This window comes from Lipotes vexillifer, unplaced genomic scaffold (assembly GCF_000442215.2).
Source record: "Lipotes vexillifer unplaced genomic scaffold, Lipotes_vexillifer_v1.1 scaffold410, whole genome shotgun sequence".
Taxonomy (NCBI): domain Eukaryota; kingdom Metazoa; phylum Chordata; class Mammalia; order Artiodactyla; family Lipotidae; genus Lipotes; species Lipotes vexillifer.
In genome coordinates this window covers 355,860-373,993 of record NW_006794028.1, presented here as the reverse complement: position 1 = coordinate 373,993, position 18,134 = coordinate 355,860, and the positions used below count along the sequence as shown (strand labels likewise).

General features: G+C 41.7%; 1 protein-coding gene across 1 annotated transcript in view; it reads left to right on the top strand.

Annotated features, from left to right (window-relative positions):
• The window catches only part of EGLN1 (egl-9 family hypoxia inducible factor 1), a 56,295-nt gene extending 38,803 nt beyond the window's left edge, over positions 1-17,492 (top strand). Inside the window, exons 3-6 of the mRNA XM_007466989.1 lie at positions 7,814-7,933; positions 12,859-12,995; positions 15,617-15,684; positions 16,947-17,492. Coding sequence (XP_007467051.1) covers positions 7,814-7,933; positions 12,859-12,995; positions 15,617-15,684; positions 16,947-17,011 — 390 coding nt within the window. The 3' untranslated portion in view covers positions 17,012-17,492. The remainder of the gene's footprint in view (positions 1-7,813; positions 7,934-12,858; positions 12,996-15,616; positions 15,685-16,946) is intronic.
• Positions 17,493-18,134: the final 642 nt, after the last annotated feature.

The window sequence follows — 18,134 nt, the reverse complement described above, 5'->3', positions numbered from 1 at the left end:
CCGTTGCGGAGCACAGGCTCCGGTCGCGCAGGCTCAGCGGCCATGGCTCACGGGCCCAGCCGCTCTGTGGCAAGTGGGATCTTCCCGGACCGGGGCACGAACCCGTGTCCCCTGCATCGGCAGGCGGACTCTCAACCACTGCGCCACCAGGGAAGCCCTCCAGCTCCCTCTTTGCCCACCCTTCACCAGGCCCTTCCTCTCTGTCAGGCTCTCCTTGTTTTCTTTGTCTGTTGCAGTTGTGATCTGTGATCTGTGTCTCCTCTGTGTCGTTTTCCTTCCTGCCCCCTTTCCCACATCCACCCTGTATTCTACTTGTCATGTTTCTGAAGCACGGTCCTCTGATCATGTTGCTCCCTTGCCCCAAAATGATGGCTTCCCTCTACCTGTAGTACAAAGGTCCCTTATTCCTAAGTCTGGCCCATCTTACCTTTTCCGTTTTCTTCCCCCTTCTCATGAGCCCCGGGCTTCAGCAAATCTGAGTCATGTTCTTTATTTTCTCGTTTAAACCTTCCCTTAGTTAATTCACTCTGTGACTTGAAGTGCCCTCCTCTTCCCTAAAGTCTGCCATGATCTGTCCTAATACTGTCTCAGTACCTCCTTTTACAGTCTTCTCTTTCTACCTGGAATTAGTTGAGTAAGTTTTATCCAGTACCCATCTTCTGAATGGTCTTTATTGCCCTGTGTGGACTAGAGGCTGTACCAAGAGAAACTGCCCTGGTTCTTATTGCTATTATCCTTTTTCTCTGTGCTAGTTTTATTTTTTCCATGATATAGATTTGAAAAATTCACCTCCCCAAACACAAAGTCTAAGTTTATTTATGGTGAGATATGTTATTTATAACATTAAAGTTTAGCAAATAAGTCAAGAGACTTAAAATTTTAAATGCCTGTGGATTGCCCTTCCTCATTACCCCTAATAAACATGCTAATTAATGCAGTGGACCAAATTCATAACTTTATGAAGTTTTTAATGGTCTCTTTTAGGAAACGAGATTAACTAAGCAGGTGTAATTGAAATCTGCAGTTTTAAAAACTAGATTATTCTTATAGTAAATACCAACTTGCTGTTAGTCTAGTTCTCTTGATGACCTGTTTTCCCCGTATTTGAGCTAGATTTTGTGGACCCCAGAGGTAGTGATAGTGGTGGGTGCATGTGCTTTGGGAATGAAGGAGGAAGAGACTTAGAAGCTGTAACTGCAGGGCTGGAGGAAACCTTCTGCAGCACATCTGGACGTGGGAGGACCGAGCCTTACGCACGTGCGTATCGCTGTGGCAGGTGGGTCAGGCCAAACAGGGCCCCACTGGAGCCAGGAACTGGGGAGGCTGCAGAGATGCCGGTTTTCCCTCTGGGCCCCTCAGGGTCTCTGGGGCCTTTGGCAGACTTTCTGTTCTCGTTATAGTTCAGTTTTCTGATCTCCAAAATGGGTACATTAATTAATTGTACCTAACCTCATAAACTTGTTGTGAAGACGAGGTGAGACGGTAATCCTTGCCTGGCTCAAGGTAAGTGCTTACTGAATGTTAACTGTCAACATCTACAAAGGGCAGAGGGCTGGCGACCCTGGGGCAGTATAGTTTAAGAGAATACATTTTCAGATAGTAAAGCTTCTCCTCCCATGCAGGGTAATTATAGTACTTTGATAGCCTGTAAAATTTTACTTTTCTTAGCTTTGAATCAGTGTTTTAAAATAATTCAGTTCAAAAAGGAAGAAGGAAAAAAGTTTCCTGGTTCGACTTCATATTGAATACAAGCCTTCCAGTGCCAGAAATAAATGTCTTCAGATTCCAAAGAGGCATCGCAAACCTCTTCCTTCCTTTTATTCTTAGAGTAAAAAACAAATTTGTGGTGTTTCTTATCTTAAGAACGTCCTCGATCATGTATATTTTCATATCAAGAAGGAAAAAATAGTATTTAATTGTTTTGATTCTGTTTAAATAGACTTTTCCTAATGGGGAACTAAAATATTTCAACTTGGTGTCTCAAAGAGATGTCAGATTAGGAATGTACCTCAGGATGATGTAGTAGGCAATTGCATTGTTTCTTTTTCAGGCTAATGTCTAGACTCTTCCACTGTCTTCCAGCCCGACCCTTATAGGAGTGTGAGGTCGTGTCTGCTGCTCCTCAGAAAGGACAGAAGGATGACCGGGGAGTATCGCTCCAATCCCCAACAAATCTCTAGGGATAGAGACTTTTCAGTTTTTCTTCATAGACTTTAATGCCTTTCCTTATCCTTAGGACCAGTACATACAGTGTAAATCTCTTGGAACAGTTTTATCCTTCATAGGTGTGTCTTAGTCCCTGTGGCTGCTATAACAAAATACCTCAGACTGCGTAGCTTATTAACACAGAAATGTATTGCTCACAACCCTAGGGGCTGGAAAGTCCGAAATCAAGGCGACCATGCTGGTCACTGTCTGGTGAGGGCCCTTTACTGGTTCGTAGCCGGCGACTTCTGGTTATGTTCTCACATGGTGGAAGGGGCAGAGTTACCTCCAGAGCCCCTTTCTAAGAGCACTGATGCATTCATGAGGACTTCCCCTTTGTGACCTCAGCACCTCCCAAAGGTCCCACCTCCTAAGTCTTTGGGGCTTAGAATTTCAACATGTGAATTTAGGAAGGGACACAAACATTCAGACCATAGCAGTGTGCATTTTCTTACAATAATCTTTCATATAAATCCCAGAATAGGGAAGCTGCCTTCTTAAAAGCTTTTGCTGTGGCCATCGCCACACAGCTGCTCACTGCTGCTGACCTTTCGTGTCCTTCGTCCTCTGCTCAATTTCAAGATTTCATCCTATTTTTACCAAATTAACTGTACTACTTAAGTAATTAAGTGACAGAGCAGACCGTTATAAAAATACCCCACTGTCCCCTCAGCTGTTTCCTATATTTGTCATGCTTACACTGTTTGCTTTTTATCCCTTCACCTTTCCAAATCACATCTGTCCTTTAAAGGTAAGCTGGGGTCGTGTGTAGCTCAGAGCCTTGTCCCTTTATTTTATTCCACATGAATAATTCCTTTTTTTCAGAATTATTTTCCTGTTTATTATTTGCACTACTCAGTTTTATCAGTTGATTTGTAAGTGCCTGGCGTTTTCTTTCTTTCCAGTTAAGTCCTTTCACACAGATATCACACTGACCCTTTTTATAGTGTGATATAGTAGGTATTCCATAAATATTTTTTGATACTGCTAATGACTTCTAGACTAATAACGTGCTCAAGCAGGTGAAATCAGGTGTTGAATGAGTTGTTATTAGTTGCTTTATCAAGAGATTAAGAGAAAATAAATTGAATTTATTAAAAGTATTGTGAATAAGAATCTGCATATTAAAAACAAACAAAACAAGAACAGCAATATCGAGTCTTTTTTACACAAATATATATAGAATATACCAGGAAGGGGCTTCCCTGGTGGCGCAGTGGTTAAGAATCTGCCTGCCAGTGCAGGGGACACAGGTTCGATCCCTGGTCCGGGAAGTTCCCACATGCTGTGGAGCACCTAACCCCGAGCGCCATAACTACTGAGCCTGCGCTCTAGAGCCCATGAGCCACAACTACTGAAGCCCACGTGCCTAGAGCCCGTGCTCCGCAACAACAGAAGCCACCACAGTGAGAAGCCCGGGCATCACAGCGAAGACCCAACACAACCAAAAATGAATAAATAAATTTTTTAAAAAATTAAAAAATATATATATATACCAGGAAAACAAAATTACCAGTTAAGACATAAAGTGTAAATATTATTTCAAACCTGGAAGCACTATGTTATATTTAAGGAACTTTAACTTTTGATAATCCAAACCATAGCTAAGGATAACTTTATTTAAATATGAATACTTATTTTAAATATAACAGCTTCCAGATTTCATGAGACGTTATAGAAATACCTTTTTTTTTTTTTTTTTTTTTTTTTGCGGTACGCGGGCCTCTCACTGTTGTGGCCTCTCCCGTTGCGGAGCACAGGTTCCAGACACGCAGGCTCAGCGGCCATGGCTCACGGGCCCAGCCGCTCCGCGGCATGTGGGATCCTCCCGGACCGGGGCACGAACCCATGTCCCCTGCCTCGGCAGGCTGACTCTCAACCACTGTGCCACCAGGGAAGCCCTAGAAATACCTTTTTATGTTTTCTAGAATCCAAATGGGGAGGAGTCTCAGGACACACATGAATTGCTAAGTGCAGTTTCACTGTGTCATTTTTAGACCACACAGATACTTGAATGAATTTATGACCCTTCCACATCTTTGCATGTTTCCTACAGAATTTACCTTTCCCCAGAACCTCTAGGAGTGTGGCTCTTTCGGGTCTCAGGTTTTCCATGACGATCTGCTTTTTCTGGGTATGCTTGGCTCCCCCTTTTCGTCTTAGAATCTCTACTTATAGGCACGGAAGGGCTTGTCTGTGTTCCGGGATGAAGATCGCCTTGCTTCCTTCTCAGTTATGCATCACTCTTGTTTTATAGCCACCCACAGTTAGCTGTAATTATTGATAGTCTGGGTTACGCTGGTGTTTTGCATTTTATCCTTTTACAGTTGTCCTAATGTACTGCTGCCTTTCCTGCGGCTGGTATTGACAGGTCAAGCTGGCAGATAAAATGCAGGCCCTCTGTGTCACTGATCCCCTTCTCCTTCCTTCCCTTCTCTACATTTGGTGGCATCCCTGCCACCAGAGCAGAGCTAAAGGGATCTAGGGAATAGCAGTCCAGGCTAAAGTGGTAATGGCACCTCAGATAATACATTTAGGTGGGCGTGAGTGAGCTATATTCGGGATTACAAAATTTAATTAATACAATTGTTTAAAGCTTTTATTGCATCTTTTATTTTTTCCAAAAGTCTCACTTGGAATTCAAAGGACACAGATAAATGCTGCCCCTAGTTGAAGGCTGGGGCAAGACCAAACAAATGTTTGGCCTCTTCTCGTTTCACTGGAGCCCCCGCCACCAGTGGCCACCCCCAGGTACCTCTAGTAACCCTAAGGAAAGCGGAGTAGAAGTGACTGACACAAACAGGTCCCATCTTGAGGCATAATCCTGGTGTCTTCAATTCTGTTCTACTCTGGGATGTCCAGCTCATCGTGACTGTTGCTGAGAAACTCCTTTCCTACCCTGTGCATGTTACTAAAACCACTCTTTCACCTAGTGTTTCCATCTTGGTAAATAGTTAGCTCCATTCATTCAGTTACACAGGCTGAAACCTGCAGTCATCCTTGTCTCTCTCCCACTCTCCGCTTCCAGTCCCTGAGCACATCATGTTGCTTTTCTGCCTTCAGAATATATCCCACCTTGCCACGCTGGTCAGCCTCTTTTTTGTTTTTCTCCTACAAACAAACTGCAGTAGCCAATTAGCAGTCTTCGTTTTTCACTCTCCACCCCCAGTCCCCCAGCACACACACCACAGTCTAGTACAGTGGTCAGTTACATGGGTTCTTCAACCAGACTGCCTGCATTCATACCTGGATCAGCTGTCATATGTCATTAAGAACATGAATTAACCTTTCTGGGCCTCAGTTTCCTTAACAGGTAAATGAGGAGGAGGAGGACGGTACTAGTTACCTCAAACAGTTGTGTCAGATAAGTTATTATACGTAAATTACTTAGAGTAGCGCTTGGCAAATAGTAAACGTCCAGTGAACATTAGGTAGTGGGTGACGTTGAGGTTATTGCACTTGTTATTTTTTATTCATACAGAATCTAAACTGACCACCTTCAGACATTAATCAGATGTGTCCTCCATCGGCCTCCTGTCACTTTTAGAGCAGTATGCAGAGTCCTCACCATGGCCTGCAGGACCCCCTCCGACCATCCTCTGTCCTCGCTCCTTTTCCTGCAGCTGTCCTGCTGCTGCCCTCCGCCTGCCACGCCACTGCTGCCTCCATGCCCGTGGGCCCTCTGCCGGACGTGCTCACCCCGCACACGGACACGCGACTTGCCACTCCCTTCCTTTCATCTCTGCTCAGTGTTAGATCCTCAGAGCGGTCAGAGTATCGTTCTGTCATTTTCTGTATCCTTCAACTTAACACATTATTGACTGGAGATGTATTAACGCCACAGACGTTAGTTTCTGCAGAAATCCCCCAGTCAATAATATGTTATCTTTTCATAAGATATGAAGAAAATCATCGCTACCTAACATCACATTATATATCTGTTTGTTGATTATTTACCCCACTATGCTGAGTTCCATAATAAATGAAAGCAAGAGACCTTGTTCATCATTTTAGCCCCAGGGCCTTGCATGTACATAGTAGGTGCTCAAGAGGTGTTTGTTAAATGGAGGGATGGGGTGGGGTGGGATGGGGTGGATGATCGAAGAAAGATTTTCCCATTTGTTCTTACACGAGAAATGCTGAGGTTACAAACCAGATAGTTGGAGGGAGGCCTGAGTAAATTTTCTCGAGATGAGAACTCCTTAGGGAAGAGTTCAGGTTGATTTTTCTTTTCTTTTCTTTTTTTTCCTTCTTTTTTGTTGATAAGAATGTATCAAGTAATTTACCATAATTGTCTCAATTAATCATATATGGATTAATTGCATTATTAAATTAGTACCTTTTTATAGTTACTGTTCAAGGTCTGCTACATATGCCTTTCCTTTGCAGCTAATGACAAGGAAATTGGGTTTATCTTTTATTGAGCATTATTAAATGCAAGAAACATGTCATTCTCCCTCTCATTACAACCTCAAGTCACAAGAAGAGGGATTTAAAGTCTGTCTAGAATTACGAAAAATAGAGACATAAGTAATCTTCACCAAAACTTCTTCTTCTGATAAAGAGCAGTAGGTCCAGGTGTCTATGAAAATGTGATTTTTTTTTTTTTAAGCATTCAGGTTTAAAATGCGTTCTAGTCCCTCAGAGATAGAACACAGTTATTTGTTCACTTAGGAATTTTAAAAATTAGCATTTGCTTAAATAATGATGTAATTTAATTAGTTTGATGACTTTATACTAATTCATTGACATTAATACTGATCCATTAACTTTAACACGTGGAGAAATTAGAGAAATAAAGAATTTCAAGAACAACTGGCAATCTTGAGCATCTTTGTTTTTGTTTTCTTCGTAATTCCTGAGATTTAAAAAAAATTACCCTTACTAATTTCACTTCATTATAATGTACTACATTTCTAGGACATTCAAGTTATTTGGTGCTTTTTATTTTGGGCCTCTCTTACGCCTTCATACTTAAACCCAACAGTCTTCTGAACTACATCTTGTTATAACCTGAGTGAAACAATGACTTTCTGATTTGAAGAGGGGTTCTCACATGCTAATTTGTCATTTAGCCTTTTTTAAAAAAATAACTGACATTAAATGAGTTAGTGTTTGGAGTTGATCTTCTAAATTGTGCCTATCCAAATTGGTACCACTCAGAGATGGTATCAGAGGATGTGTGTGACTGTCAGACGGTAACGCAGGTGTTCTGTGGCGAGCTCAGGGAGGGTGGCCATCTCCCATGGAGCAGGACAAAGCCCACCTGATCTTGATTATCAGCATGAGTGACGATCACAAAAGAGGGTCCTGCAGGCTTTCCGATCCTTCCACATCAGCTTTTCCCATCGCTGTGAGGCAGAATTCACCACACTTTGCATTGTTCACCAGCCTACCCTGTGTTTTTTCTTAATGTCTCCGTAGAAGATTTTTACCTCTTCTATCTACAAACATGATTTTTATTAGAGAAAGAATTTAAGCGTAAGTCAGAGTAGCCAAAAATCAGAGATCTTTGCTATAAGCTGTTTTCCCTTTTTATTCATACGTGGACTTTTTATTATTATTATTATTATTATTATTATTATTATTATTATTATTATTATTACAGGCCATGGTTGCTTGTTATCCAGGCAACGGAACGGGTTATGTACGTCATGTCGATAATCCAAATGGAGATGGAAGATGTGTGACATGTATATATTATCTTAATAAAGACTGGGATGCCAAGGTATGCCACCTCATTGAGCATTCTTTTTCTTCGTACAGGTATTTTTTCCTCACAAGTAGTGTTAAGATTCATACTCCTCATAGGTGAGACTGTCTTTAAAACATGGAACAGTTAAACATTTCTCCTTAGGTATGTTTCACTCAGGTATTAGGAGTGGATCTTTGTTAACATGAAACAGATCCTAATAGAGCTCAAAAAGTAGATTCCCTTATTTCGGATGTTGAAACATTCATATCCAAAATTTAACTTTAACAAAAGTATCTTTTATTAAAATAATATCCCTCCTAGTAGTTTTTATAAAAACACTTCTGAGAGTGTTTTATCATGACTTTTGCGGGAGATTATGTATTGTGATTATGAAGAGTTATTTGCTCTTTAGCGGCTGCATTTCATGCTTTGCATTGTTGCAGAGGTGTTGTCTGGCACTGGGCTATGGGATATTGGAGGCAGGATTTCTTTGTCCCCGGATTATGAAAAACTAGTTTATCGGTACTGAAAAATCCTGTGAAACCAGTTAGAATGTGCAGCGTATCCAGTTTCTCGTGTTGCAAATATTTATTCCCTTAACATCAGCCTGAGTTTCGCTAAGTTTAAATGATTTAAACTTTAGAAGTGTGTCATGTATTATTGCACTGGAGGTTGTATAAACTAATTTTTGGTTGATTTTTGTAAAAAATCTCTTTTTATTTACATGTACTGAAGCAAAATATTTAAATAGAAAAGTGAACATAATGTATAGCCCAGTGGATTTTCAGAGAGTGAACACACTTGTGTAGCCAAGGTAATTTTAAAAAAAATCAAATAACCTTTAAAACACCTTCTTCCACCACACGCATACACACATAAATGGAAATCACCAGGTCTTAAATGTGCAAAAACTTAGTCCTGTTCTAAAAGCAAATCCTAAAACTTAGAGTATGCTCACGGTGATCCAGTCATCTTTCCATATCATACACTGATTTAAAGAATTTCCTCTGTCTTTGATACTCTATGTAGAAAACCCTAAAGATTCCACACAGAAACTGTTAGAACTGATAAATGAATTCAGCAAGGTAGCAGGATACAAGATTAATATACAGAAATCTGTTGCATTTCTTTACACTAACAATGAAATATCAGAAAAAGAAAGTAAAAAAAATTCTGTTTAAAATCACATCATGAAAAGAATATATCTAGGAATAAATCTAACCAAGGAGGTGAAGGACTTATATGCTGAGGACCATAAGACACTGATAAAGGAAATCAAAGGTGATGCAAGGAAAAGGGAAGATATTCCATGCTTTTGGATTGAAAGAATTAATATTAACCCAAAGCAGTCTACAGATTTGATGAAATCCCCATCAGATTAGCCATGACATTTTTCACATAACTAGAACAGATCATCCTAAAATTCATATAGGATCACAAAAAAACCAGAATTGCCAAAGTGATCCTGAGGAAAAAGAACAAAGCTGGAGGCACAGCACTCCCAGACTTCAGACTATACTCCAAAGCTACAGTAATCAAAAGAGCGTGGTGTTGGCACAGAAACAGACATATGGATTGGTGAGACAGAATAGAGAGCCCAGAAACAAACCCACACACGTATGGTCAGTTAATCTTTGACAGAGCAGGCAAGAATATACAGTGGAGAAAAGAGAGTCTCTTCAGCACGTGGTGCTGGGAAAGTTGGATAGCCACATGTAAATCAGTGAAGTTAGAACATACCTTCACACCATGCACAAAAATAGACTCAAAATGGCTTAAAGACTTAAATATAAGACATGACAGCATAAAACTCCTAGAAGAGAACACAGGCAAAACATCCTCTGACATAAATCGTACCGATGTTTTTCTTAGGTCAGTCTCCCAAGGCATTAGAAACAAAAGCAAAAATAAACAAATGGGACCTAATCAAACTTAAAAGCTTTTGCACAGCAAGGGAAACCATAAACAAAAAGAAAAGACAGCCTATGCACTGGGAGAAAATATTTGCCAACAGTGCGGCCGACAAAGGCTTAATTTCCAGAATATACAAACAGCTCATGCAATTCAATAGCAAAAGAAACAAACAACCCAATCAGAAAATGGCAGAAGACCTAAGTAGATATTTCTCCAAAGAAGACATGCAGATGGCCAACAGACACATGAAAAGATGCTCAACATTACTAATTATCAGAGAAATGCAAATCAAAAGTACAATGAGGTAACACCTCACAGAACTTCTGGTCAGAATGGCCATCATCAAAAAATCTACAAATAATAAATGCTGGAGAGGGTGTGGAGAAAAGGGAACCCTCTTGCACTGTTGGTGGGAATGTAAATTGGTGCAGCCCCTATGGAGAACAGTATGGAGGTTCCTTAAAAAATTAAAAAGAGTTACCATATGACCCAGCAATCCCACTCCTGGGCATGTATCTGGAAAAGACGAAAGCTCTAATTCAAAAAGGTACGTGCACCCCAGTGTTCATAGTGGCACTACTTACAATAGCCAAGGCATGGAAGCAACCTAAGGGTCTATCAACAGAGGAATGGATAAAGAAGATGTAGTACATATATACAATGGAATACTACTCAGGTACAGAAAAGAACAAAATAATGCCATTTGCAGCAACGTGGATGAACTTAGAGATTATCATGCTAAGTGAAGTAAGTCAGACAGAGAAAGACAAATATTATGATATCACTTATATGTAGAATCTAAAAAATATTACAAATGAACTTATTTACAAAATGGAAACAGACTCAGACATAGAAAACAAACTTATGGTTACCAAAGGGGAAAGTGGGGAGGGATAAATTGGGAGTATGGGATTAACAGATGCGCACTGCTATATATAGAATAGGTAAACAAGGATTTACTATATAGCACAGGGAACCGTATCCAATATCTTGTAATAAACTATAATCGACAAGCATTTTTAAGAAAGAATATAGATATGCACACATATGTGTATAACCGAATCACTCTGCTGTACATCTAAAACTAACACAATATTGTAAATCAACTATACCTCAATAAAATGAATAAAGTTTAGAATTAAAAAAAAAAGAGCAAGTAACAAAACAAATGCAAGAATAGAAAGTATTATAGAAGTGTAACAAGTAGTTAAAAGTAAAGAGTGTTACTTTTCTGGGGAAAAGAAAAGAACTTCCTCTGTCCTACTTCAAGTTCAAAGTAGAGGTAAGTTTTACTGCTAAGTATATTTTGAGGCATTATGTCAACAAACATGGCTTTTTGTTATAGCTTTTAAAGTTTGAAATAGAGACATAAATTTGGTAATTCACCTTGAGCCCAACGCACAAAACAAATTGCTATAAATTTGGTTAGAATTTGAATTTCTTTTTCTGACTTCGTGAATATCTAGCAACTAACTAGGAATATGTTTGATCAACTCTTAAATTCTACATTTTGTTAGAATCTGGGTTCTTTCTAGGCTGATCTTTTAATTTTTATATGACCTGTCCAAGGTCATTAATACATTGTTTTTAAATTAGTGTACAAGCAGAAAAATGTCTTCAGTATTTTTATATGTAAAACTGAAAATTTCTTTCACCGCAAGATTGCACTGAATATGTACACTGTGGCAGAAGTTGTTCTGGGTGCTGGAAACAGCAGAAATAGAACTGTCCCTCCTAGAGCTTGGGCTGGAGTGGAGGGTACAGATCAGTAGACGGACGATTACAGTTGGCGCTGCCAAGTGCAGGACAGATTGCTGTGGGAACACGTCGGAGCCCGCCTAGTTCAGGGATCAGGGAACGTTTCCCAGAGGAAGACTGGTAGCTTCAACTACGTGTTTCTGAACATTTTCAGCAGATGGCCTGTGCTATTCCCGGTGACTCCAGTGAAAGGGCGGAGGGCAGGGGGAGAGAAAAGAGGCATGTTCTCGGTCACAGTCTAGAGCTCCTTAAAAGATGTCTGCATGAGTGCTTTGGGAGTCGCTCGGAACAACGCTGGAACCTGAGGAAGGAAGGCAAGGGAACCGGGTAGCTTGAATCTACCTTACTTGACAGTGAGCCTGTAAACAGCTTCTCTGGCTGTAGTGGGACCGAGGAATAGGCTCAGCCTCCATGGTGTCTTGATCAAGTATCAATGTGCCTTTCAGTTTAAGAGTCTACCTGTTAGGAGTTGAGTTTTCCAAGGCTGAAGAGCTACTCACTTGGGTGGGGTTTACCTCGCTTTACACCCCCCCACCCAGATTATAATTACCACAAGGACCACATCTGTCTGAATTATTTCCTACTCTGCACCCAGGGCCCAGGACAGGGCCCAGAACAATAGACACCCAGTCAGTATCGGAATGAATAGGTGAGCGCATCTGGTCCCAAACAGAGAAGGATATTTGCTGGGGTAAATAGTAACGATCCTTTGTGAAGGGAGTCCAGTTGTATAGGCAGGCATCGATGTGTCAGGCCCAGTCTGGGGAGGGAGAGCTACAGTTTCTAATAATGACTGCAGCGCTGATGATAAATGCCACTTTCTACTGATTTAGTGAGTTCCTTAAATAAGAGGCATTAGATTTGGCAAGGGCAAAGAGCTAGTTCTTTGACATACTGAAACCATCTGTAGTAATTTAGTCAACATGAGTAGATATGGATACATTTTTAAGAGTAGGTTAAGCAAATCATCACCGTACATAAATAAGAAATGCTTACTACTTTTTCAGGCTTTCAAGTGTCATTTGAAGACCTTTGAGTTCAGATCATATACATCTGTCTCATCACGTATTTTACAAAATTCTCTAAAAGAAGGAACGAATGTTTCCTTGTATTGATTGGCACATGTACTTGAAATCTCAGCTCACCTTCCGACCTTGTTAACCGAGAAGTGTTTGTGAATAATTGATTTAAGACTTCTGATATGCTGAATTGGTCTTTTTCCCCCCTAAATTTAATTTTGTAGCATTCTTGGTCACTCACGCTTACATATTTGGCCCTTTTCCTAGGTAAGTGGAGGTATACTTCGAATTTTCCCGGAAGGCAAGGCCCAGTTTGCCGACATTGAACCCAGGTTTGATAGACTGCTGTTTTTCTGGTCCGACCGTCGCAACCCTCATGAAGTGCAGCCAGCATACGCTACAAGGTAGTAATCCTCCCCTTCAGGAAGAAGTGGTCAAGAGCGTGTAGGGTAGGAGGGGTGGCCGGGGTGAACATGGACATTTTCTAACGCGTGTTTTCCTGCTCTTCACCTGCCTTTATCAGAGGGCCTAGGTCGTAACTGTTTAATTTGAATAATTCTATAAGATTGATTCACAGTTGGTACCAAATGCTTGTGCGTCTCTTTGCACAGCCACTCCGTGTCTGGGGTCAGTCAGGGAAGCACGGGGCTCCCGTCTTCCCTTAACTACGATCCGTTCTCGGATCTGGTGAGAGTATTCACTTGGGGCATAAAGATTAGATAGAGAAGGGAAAGGGCAACTTTGTTAAAGGTGGTCCGGCAGGGGTGGGGGGCAGAGGGATGACGTAGAAAAATGATACAGAAGAGAAAAACACATAACCAGAGAGCAGAAATACAGAGGAAGAGTAGAGCAAAGACAAGTGGAGAAGAGGTATTTGGGAGTTAATGTTAGAAAAATCACCCTTCAGCTTTAACAGTAAGCGTCTGTTAGGCTTGTTACATGCTCCTCTGCGTTATTTTCTACGTGACACTCTCTTCCTACAAAGTTTAGTTTTCTAAACCTATTATGTTTAATGTATTCTTAAAAACATTTCTTTTACCATTTACCATGACCCAATTAAAATGTTTAGACTATTAAAATGGAAGATGTTACAGACATTGTTATCCAAGTGAATATTTGGGGGGGAAAAGTGCTACTTTTTAAATACCTGTTTTTCACTATAGAAGGGACTTTGAACACGACGGTAGTGAATCACTCGCATGCATTTGCCTAGGCCCCTTACATACACAGGGAGAAGAGCTGCCTCTTGATAGTGATGTCAGAGACGGGCCAGCATTTGATGAGGTTCAGGCTCTGAAGACTTTGTCACCTGTCCCTCCTTCTGGCTCCTCTCCGAGCCGTGTTGCCTCAGCCCTAATTCATCATAGTGAGTGCCGGCTGAGCGGTGTGGCTAGCGGCCAAAAGAACCCCTGGGTGGAGGCCGGGGGTCCCGTCACATCACACGGCGCGCCGTCCTGAATCCCCGTCTCGCCTCCCGTCCCCCCGGTGCCCATCTCTGCCCTAGAGACCGCTTCACAGACCTTCCTTTTTATGGAATCTCGAATACGGTGTGGTTGTAGCCTTTCTAGATGAAGACAGAAACGACATTTTAGGTGGTAAATAGATGCCAGACGATTAGGGAGTGCTCCAGGGGTTTGGAGGAGGGAGACAGGACTGTTGAATTGGAATCGATGGGTCCAGTGTCGCCACTGGGCCTGGAGTGCGGGGAGCGGGGAGTAGGGCAGCGTTGGCCTCTGCCGGGAGGGGGCTGTGGAAGTCCCAGCAGAAGGGGACGTGGGGAGGAGGGGCCTCTAAACAGATGGCTGGAGGGAGAGGCAGGGGAAGCAGAGCCGCCTGCTGCTCTACAGCTGTCTTCTGGGAAGGCCTTGGGGCACGTGTTAGAACTCTGATGACTAAGTAACTGAAAGTTTAGGGCAGGTGCGAAAGACATACGAAAGTGTTTGTCTGTGCACCTTCCCTATTGCCACGGCCGCCTGACAGGACAGAAGAGGCTGCGTGGTAGGAGAGGGGCTGGAGCTCTGGAAGCCGGGAGGCCAGACCTCGAGCTCAGCTCTGTCCCTTTGCAGCTGAGTGGCCTGGGGCTTCGGCCTCCCCCGCTGCCCAGACTCCCAGACTCCGACTCTACTCTGCCTTTGACTCGTTGCTTCCGATGTGTTACAGGATTTAACGTTTGCTGGCTCTTCATTTGATCAGTCAGTGTTGCTTTCCCCCCAGCGAACACTGGCCAGAAGCCGCAGGACACTCTGACCGATTGCTGCGTTCTACTCAGGCGCTGGTCATTTGTAGCGTGCTTTCACTTCCTGTGGTGTGTGCACATTTCCCACGTTATTCCCACCAAAAGCTGTAACTAAGTGCCTTGTGGTATTTAATAAAACAGAGATTCTTCAGTATTTGTGAAATGAGATATTCCAAGTGAGTGATGAAATTTTCAGAAAAATGAAACAAAACATAGTATAATTGCTTTGATAAAAATCCTAAAAAATTCTTAGCATAATTTAACTTCCTTGATGACTCCAGGTTGTAAAATTGTAAACCCCCATCACGATACCTTGCCGGTATGTGTGTAGTGATGTCCTCAGAAGTGGTGGAGACCGTTAGCCCTCCCTTGCTCTACAGGGCCCCTGGCCTTGAGTCCTTCTCTGTTTCTCTGCTTTTCTTTTAGAACTTGTGCTATTGATAGTGTGCTTTTTCTGTAGCAGCCACTCTTACCTTCTTATTGTCTGTTTCTGATCTGCTGTGGGCTTGCAAAACAGATAATCAAGTAGGTTAAGTAGGTGTTAAGAAAGCCATAAAAACTCATCAACTCTGCAACGTAAATTTTAGCTACTCCTGGCTCTCTGCCATACTCCTGAGCTTTGGGGCTACTGATTAAGTGAGTGGGTTGTTGCTCCGCTCCCTTATCATCTGATGTCACCCCAAGTTAGGCATTATTTTGGCGTTACAAGTTTTAGTAGACCTTTGCAACAGAATACGCTTTGTTTTCCCCAGTGTGATCATTCTTACCCTATTCTGAATTTTCTTTTAGGTACGCAATAACTGTTTGGTATTTTGATGCAGATGAGAGAGCACGAGCTAAAGTAAAATATCTAACAGGTAAACATTTGGGGCCAGGGTACACTGGAAGGAAGAGACCCCGCAGCCAGGCAGTGCTTTCCATGAGCCAGAAGACTCGCTCCTTGTTTCCGTCAGATTCTTTTTTTTTTTTTTTGCGGTATGTGGGCCTCTCGCTGTTGTGGCCTCTCTCGTTGCGGAGCACAGGCTCCGGACGCGCAGGCTCAGCGGGCATGGCTCACGGGGCCAGCCGCTCCGCGGCATGTGGGATCCTCCCGGACCGGGGCACGAACCCGTGTCCCCTGCATCGGCAGGCGGACTCTCAACCACTGCGCCACCAGGGAAGCCCTCCGTCAGATTCTTAATTCCCCTGCTTAAGAGGGCAGCTCTTAAGTCATCTTCATTGTTATCTTGAACCGTCACAATTGCCCAAAGATGAGGAAAGTTTGAGACAAGTCTGGGAAAATCATTTGAGTACAAGCTGAGTTTTTCTGTGATGATCCTTTTCAGTCACAGGCTGGCTTCCTCTCATTCTCCCCGCAGAGGAAAGGTAATAATATCCTTTCCTTGTTAGATGTACATGCTCTGAAGAGTAGTCCAGGTCTTCCATGTAAAATGTGGACATGAAGAAAATTAATACAAAGGAGATGAATTGACATGCTGAAATCAGTAAAGCAGACAGGCATGTGGAGTCCACGTCTGCCAGTGGCGTCCATAGGTCACCCCCAGTTACGGGTTATCTCCTGGAGCGGTTGGGTCTGAGGTTTCCGTCAGATGGACCACTGACCTGTCTTGTCTTTAACCCTACCTTGTATCTCCACAAACCTGCTCAAGTTCGTTCATATTACTGATTTAACTAGCTGTATTTTCATGAGCCCATTGATAATCCCACATCAGCCTTTTATAAAAGCCTTTTATAAAAATTGAATGTTCACGCATTTTCTGTGTATTTTTAAAGTCATTATTTGTGACAGTAGCCTAGTAGTGCACTTTCAGTGATGCCGAACACACTCTGCTCTTACAGCAGTTTGATTTGCTTTTCATATAAAAGGAGACAAAAATCATTATCTCTGTGTAGAGAAAGATTTTTCCCTTTGAGGGTTTACTAGTTCAGCGTCTGTGCATGCCTTGTCCAGTCCTGAGGGTAACTTTTGGAAGTGCAAGCGTAATCATTTCAGATGACGTGTGTTTGCAAAGCTGAAACGCTGTGCACACTGTTGGGAACTTAGTGGGAAGCCGTACTCTGGTGCTTACTGAATGAATGAATTTTTTTTTTTTTTTTTTTTTTTTTTTTTACCTTGCAGGTGAAAAAGGTGTGAGGGTTGAACTCAATAAACCTTCTGATTCAGTCAGTAAAGACGTCTTATAGAGCCTTTGATCCAGCAATACCCCACTTCATCTACAGTAATTATTGACGCTGTTTGTTAACTTGTGAATACGAATAAATGGGACAAAGAAAATAGACCACCAGTTGGCAATTTAAGGAAACAAACAACTTTTTTGTGTTGCATCAAAACGAAGATTTTGACTGTGTGGCTTTGTACTGCATGATTGACTCCAAACCTGTGATGGGAAGAATATAAGTTATCAGCTGAAAGTGGTATTTACATCTGGACATGAAATAAGTGCCCTAGGTAGAATTTTTTCATTCTTATATTTTGCCAGATCTGTCATCTAGCTGACTTCATTTCATCTCTCCCTTTTTTATATAGTCAAGTTTGAATTTGAAGTAATTTTTATATGATCAGGTACAATTTATCAAAACTGAATTGAGGAAAAAATTACAGTATTATTCCCCAAAATAGCATCAATCTATTTTTGTAAACCTCTTCGTACTATTAAATTTTGCCCTAAGAGGCCTCTTATAATGATTGTCGCCAGTGACTAATAATTAATTTTCTTTTTACTTAAAATAAGAAAAGGAGCACTTTAATCACCAACTGAAAAATCAGATTATTTTGTAGTCCTGTGTCTTACACTAATTTGAACTCTTAAAAATTGCTGCTGTTGTTTTCCTGACATTGTTAATAGTGAAACAGAACAGTAAGACCATCACCGTTTACTACCAATAACTTTTAGTTCATGTTTTATAAGAAAAAATACACAGTAAAATGGTTTTATCTTTTAAGTTACATTTTTAAAAAACTAAAGTGACTGGCACTAAATGAACTTGAGGTTATCCTCAGCATCAAGTCCCCAAGATAAAGGGCTTTCTTATGCTTTCAGGTATATATATATCCTATAGATGTAGAAGATACTGTCCCCTTCCCTAAGCCTTTTCCTTTTGCTTCCCGTCAAGTTGATTGTACTTTCAATTTTGCTGTTAACGTTTTCTTCCTACTCCTGTGCCCATCTGGTCAGCAGATCAGCACCTCGTTCTTGTCGGGTAGCGTCAAGGGGAGACTGTGCGCATCCAGACTGAACGGTGTTGGTAGAGACTTAACGTCAGTGACGCCTCAGACCACTGCTGACACGCTCCCCAGACACGACGC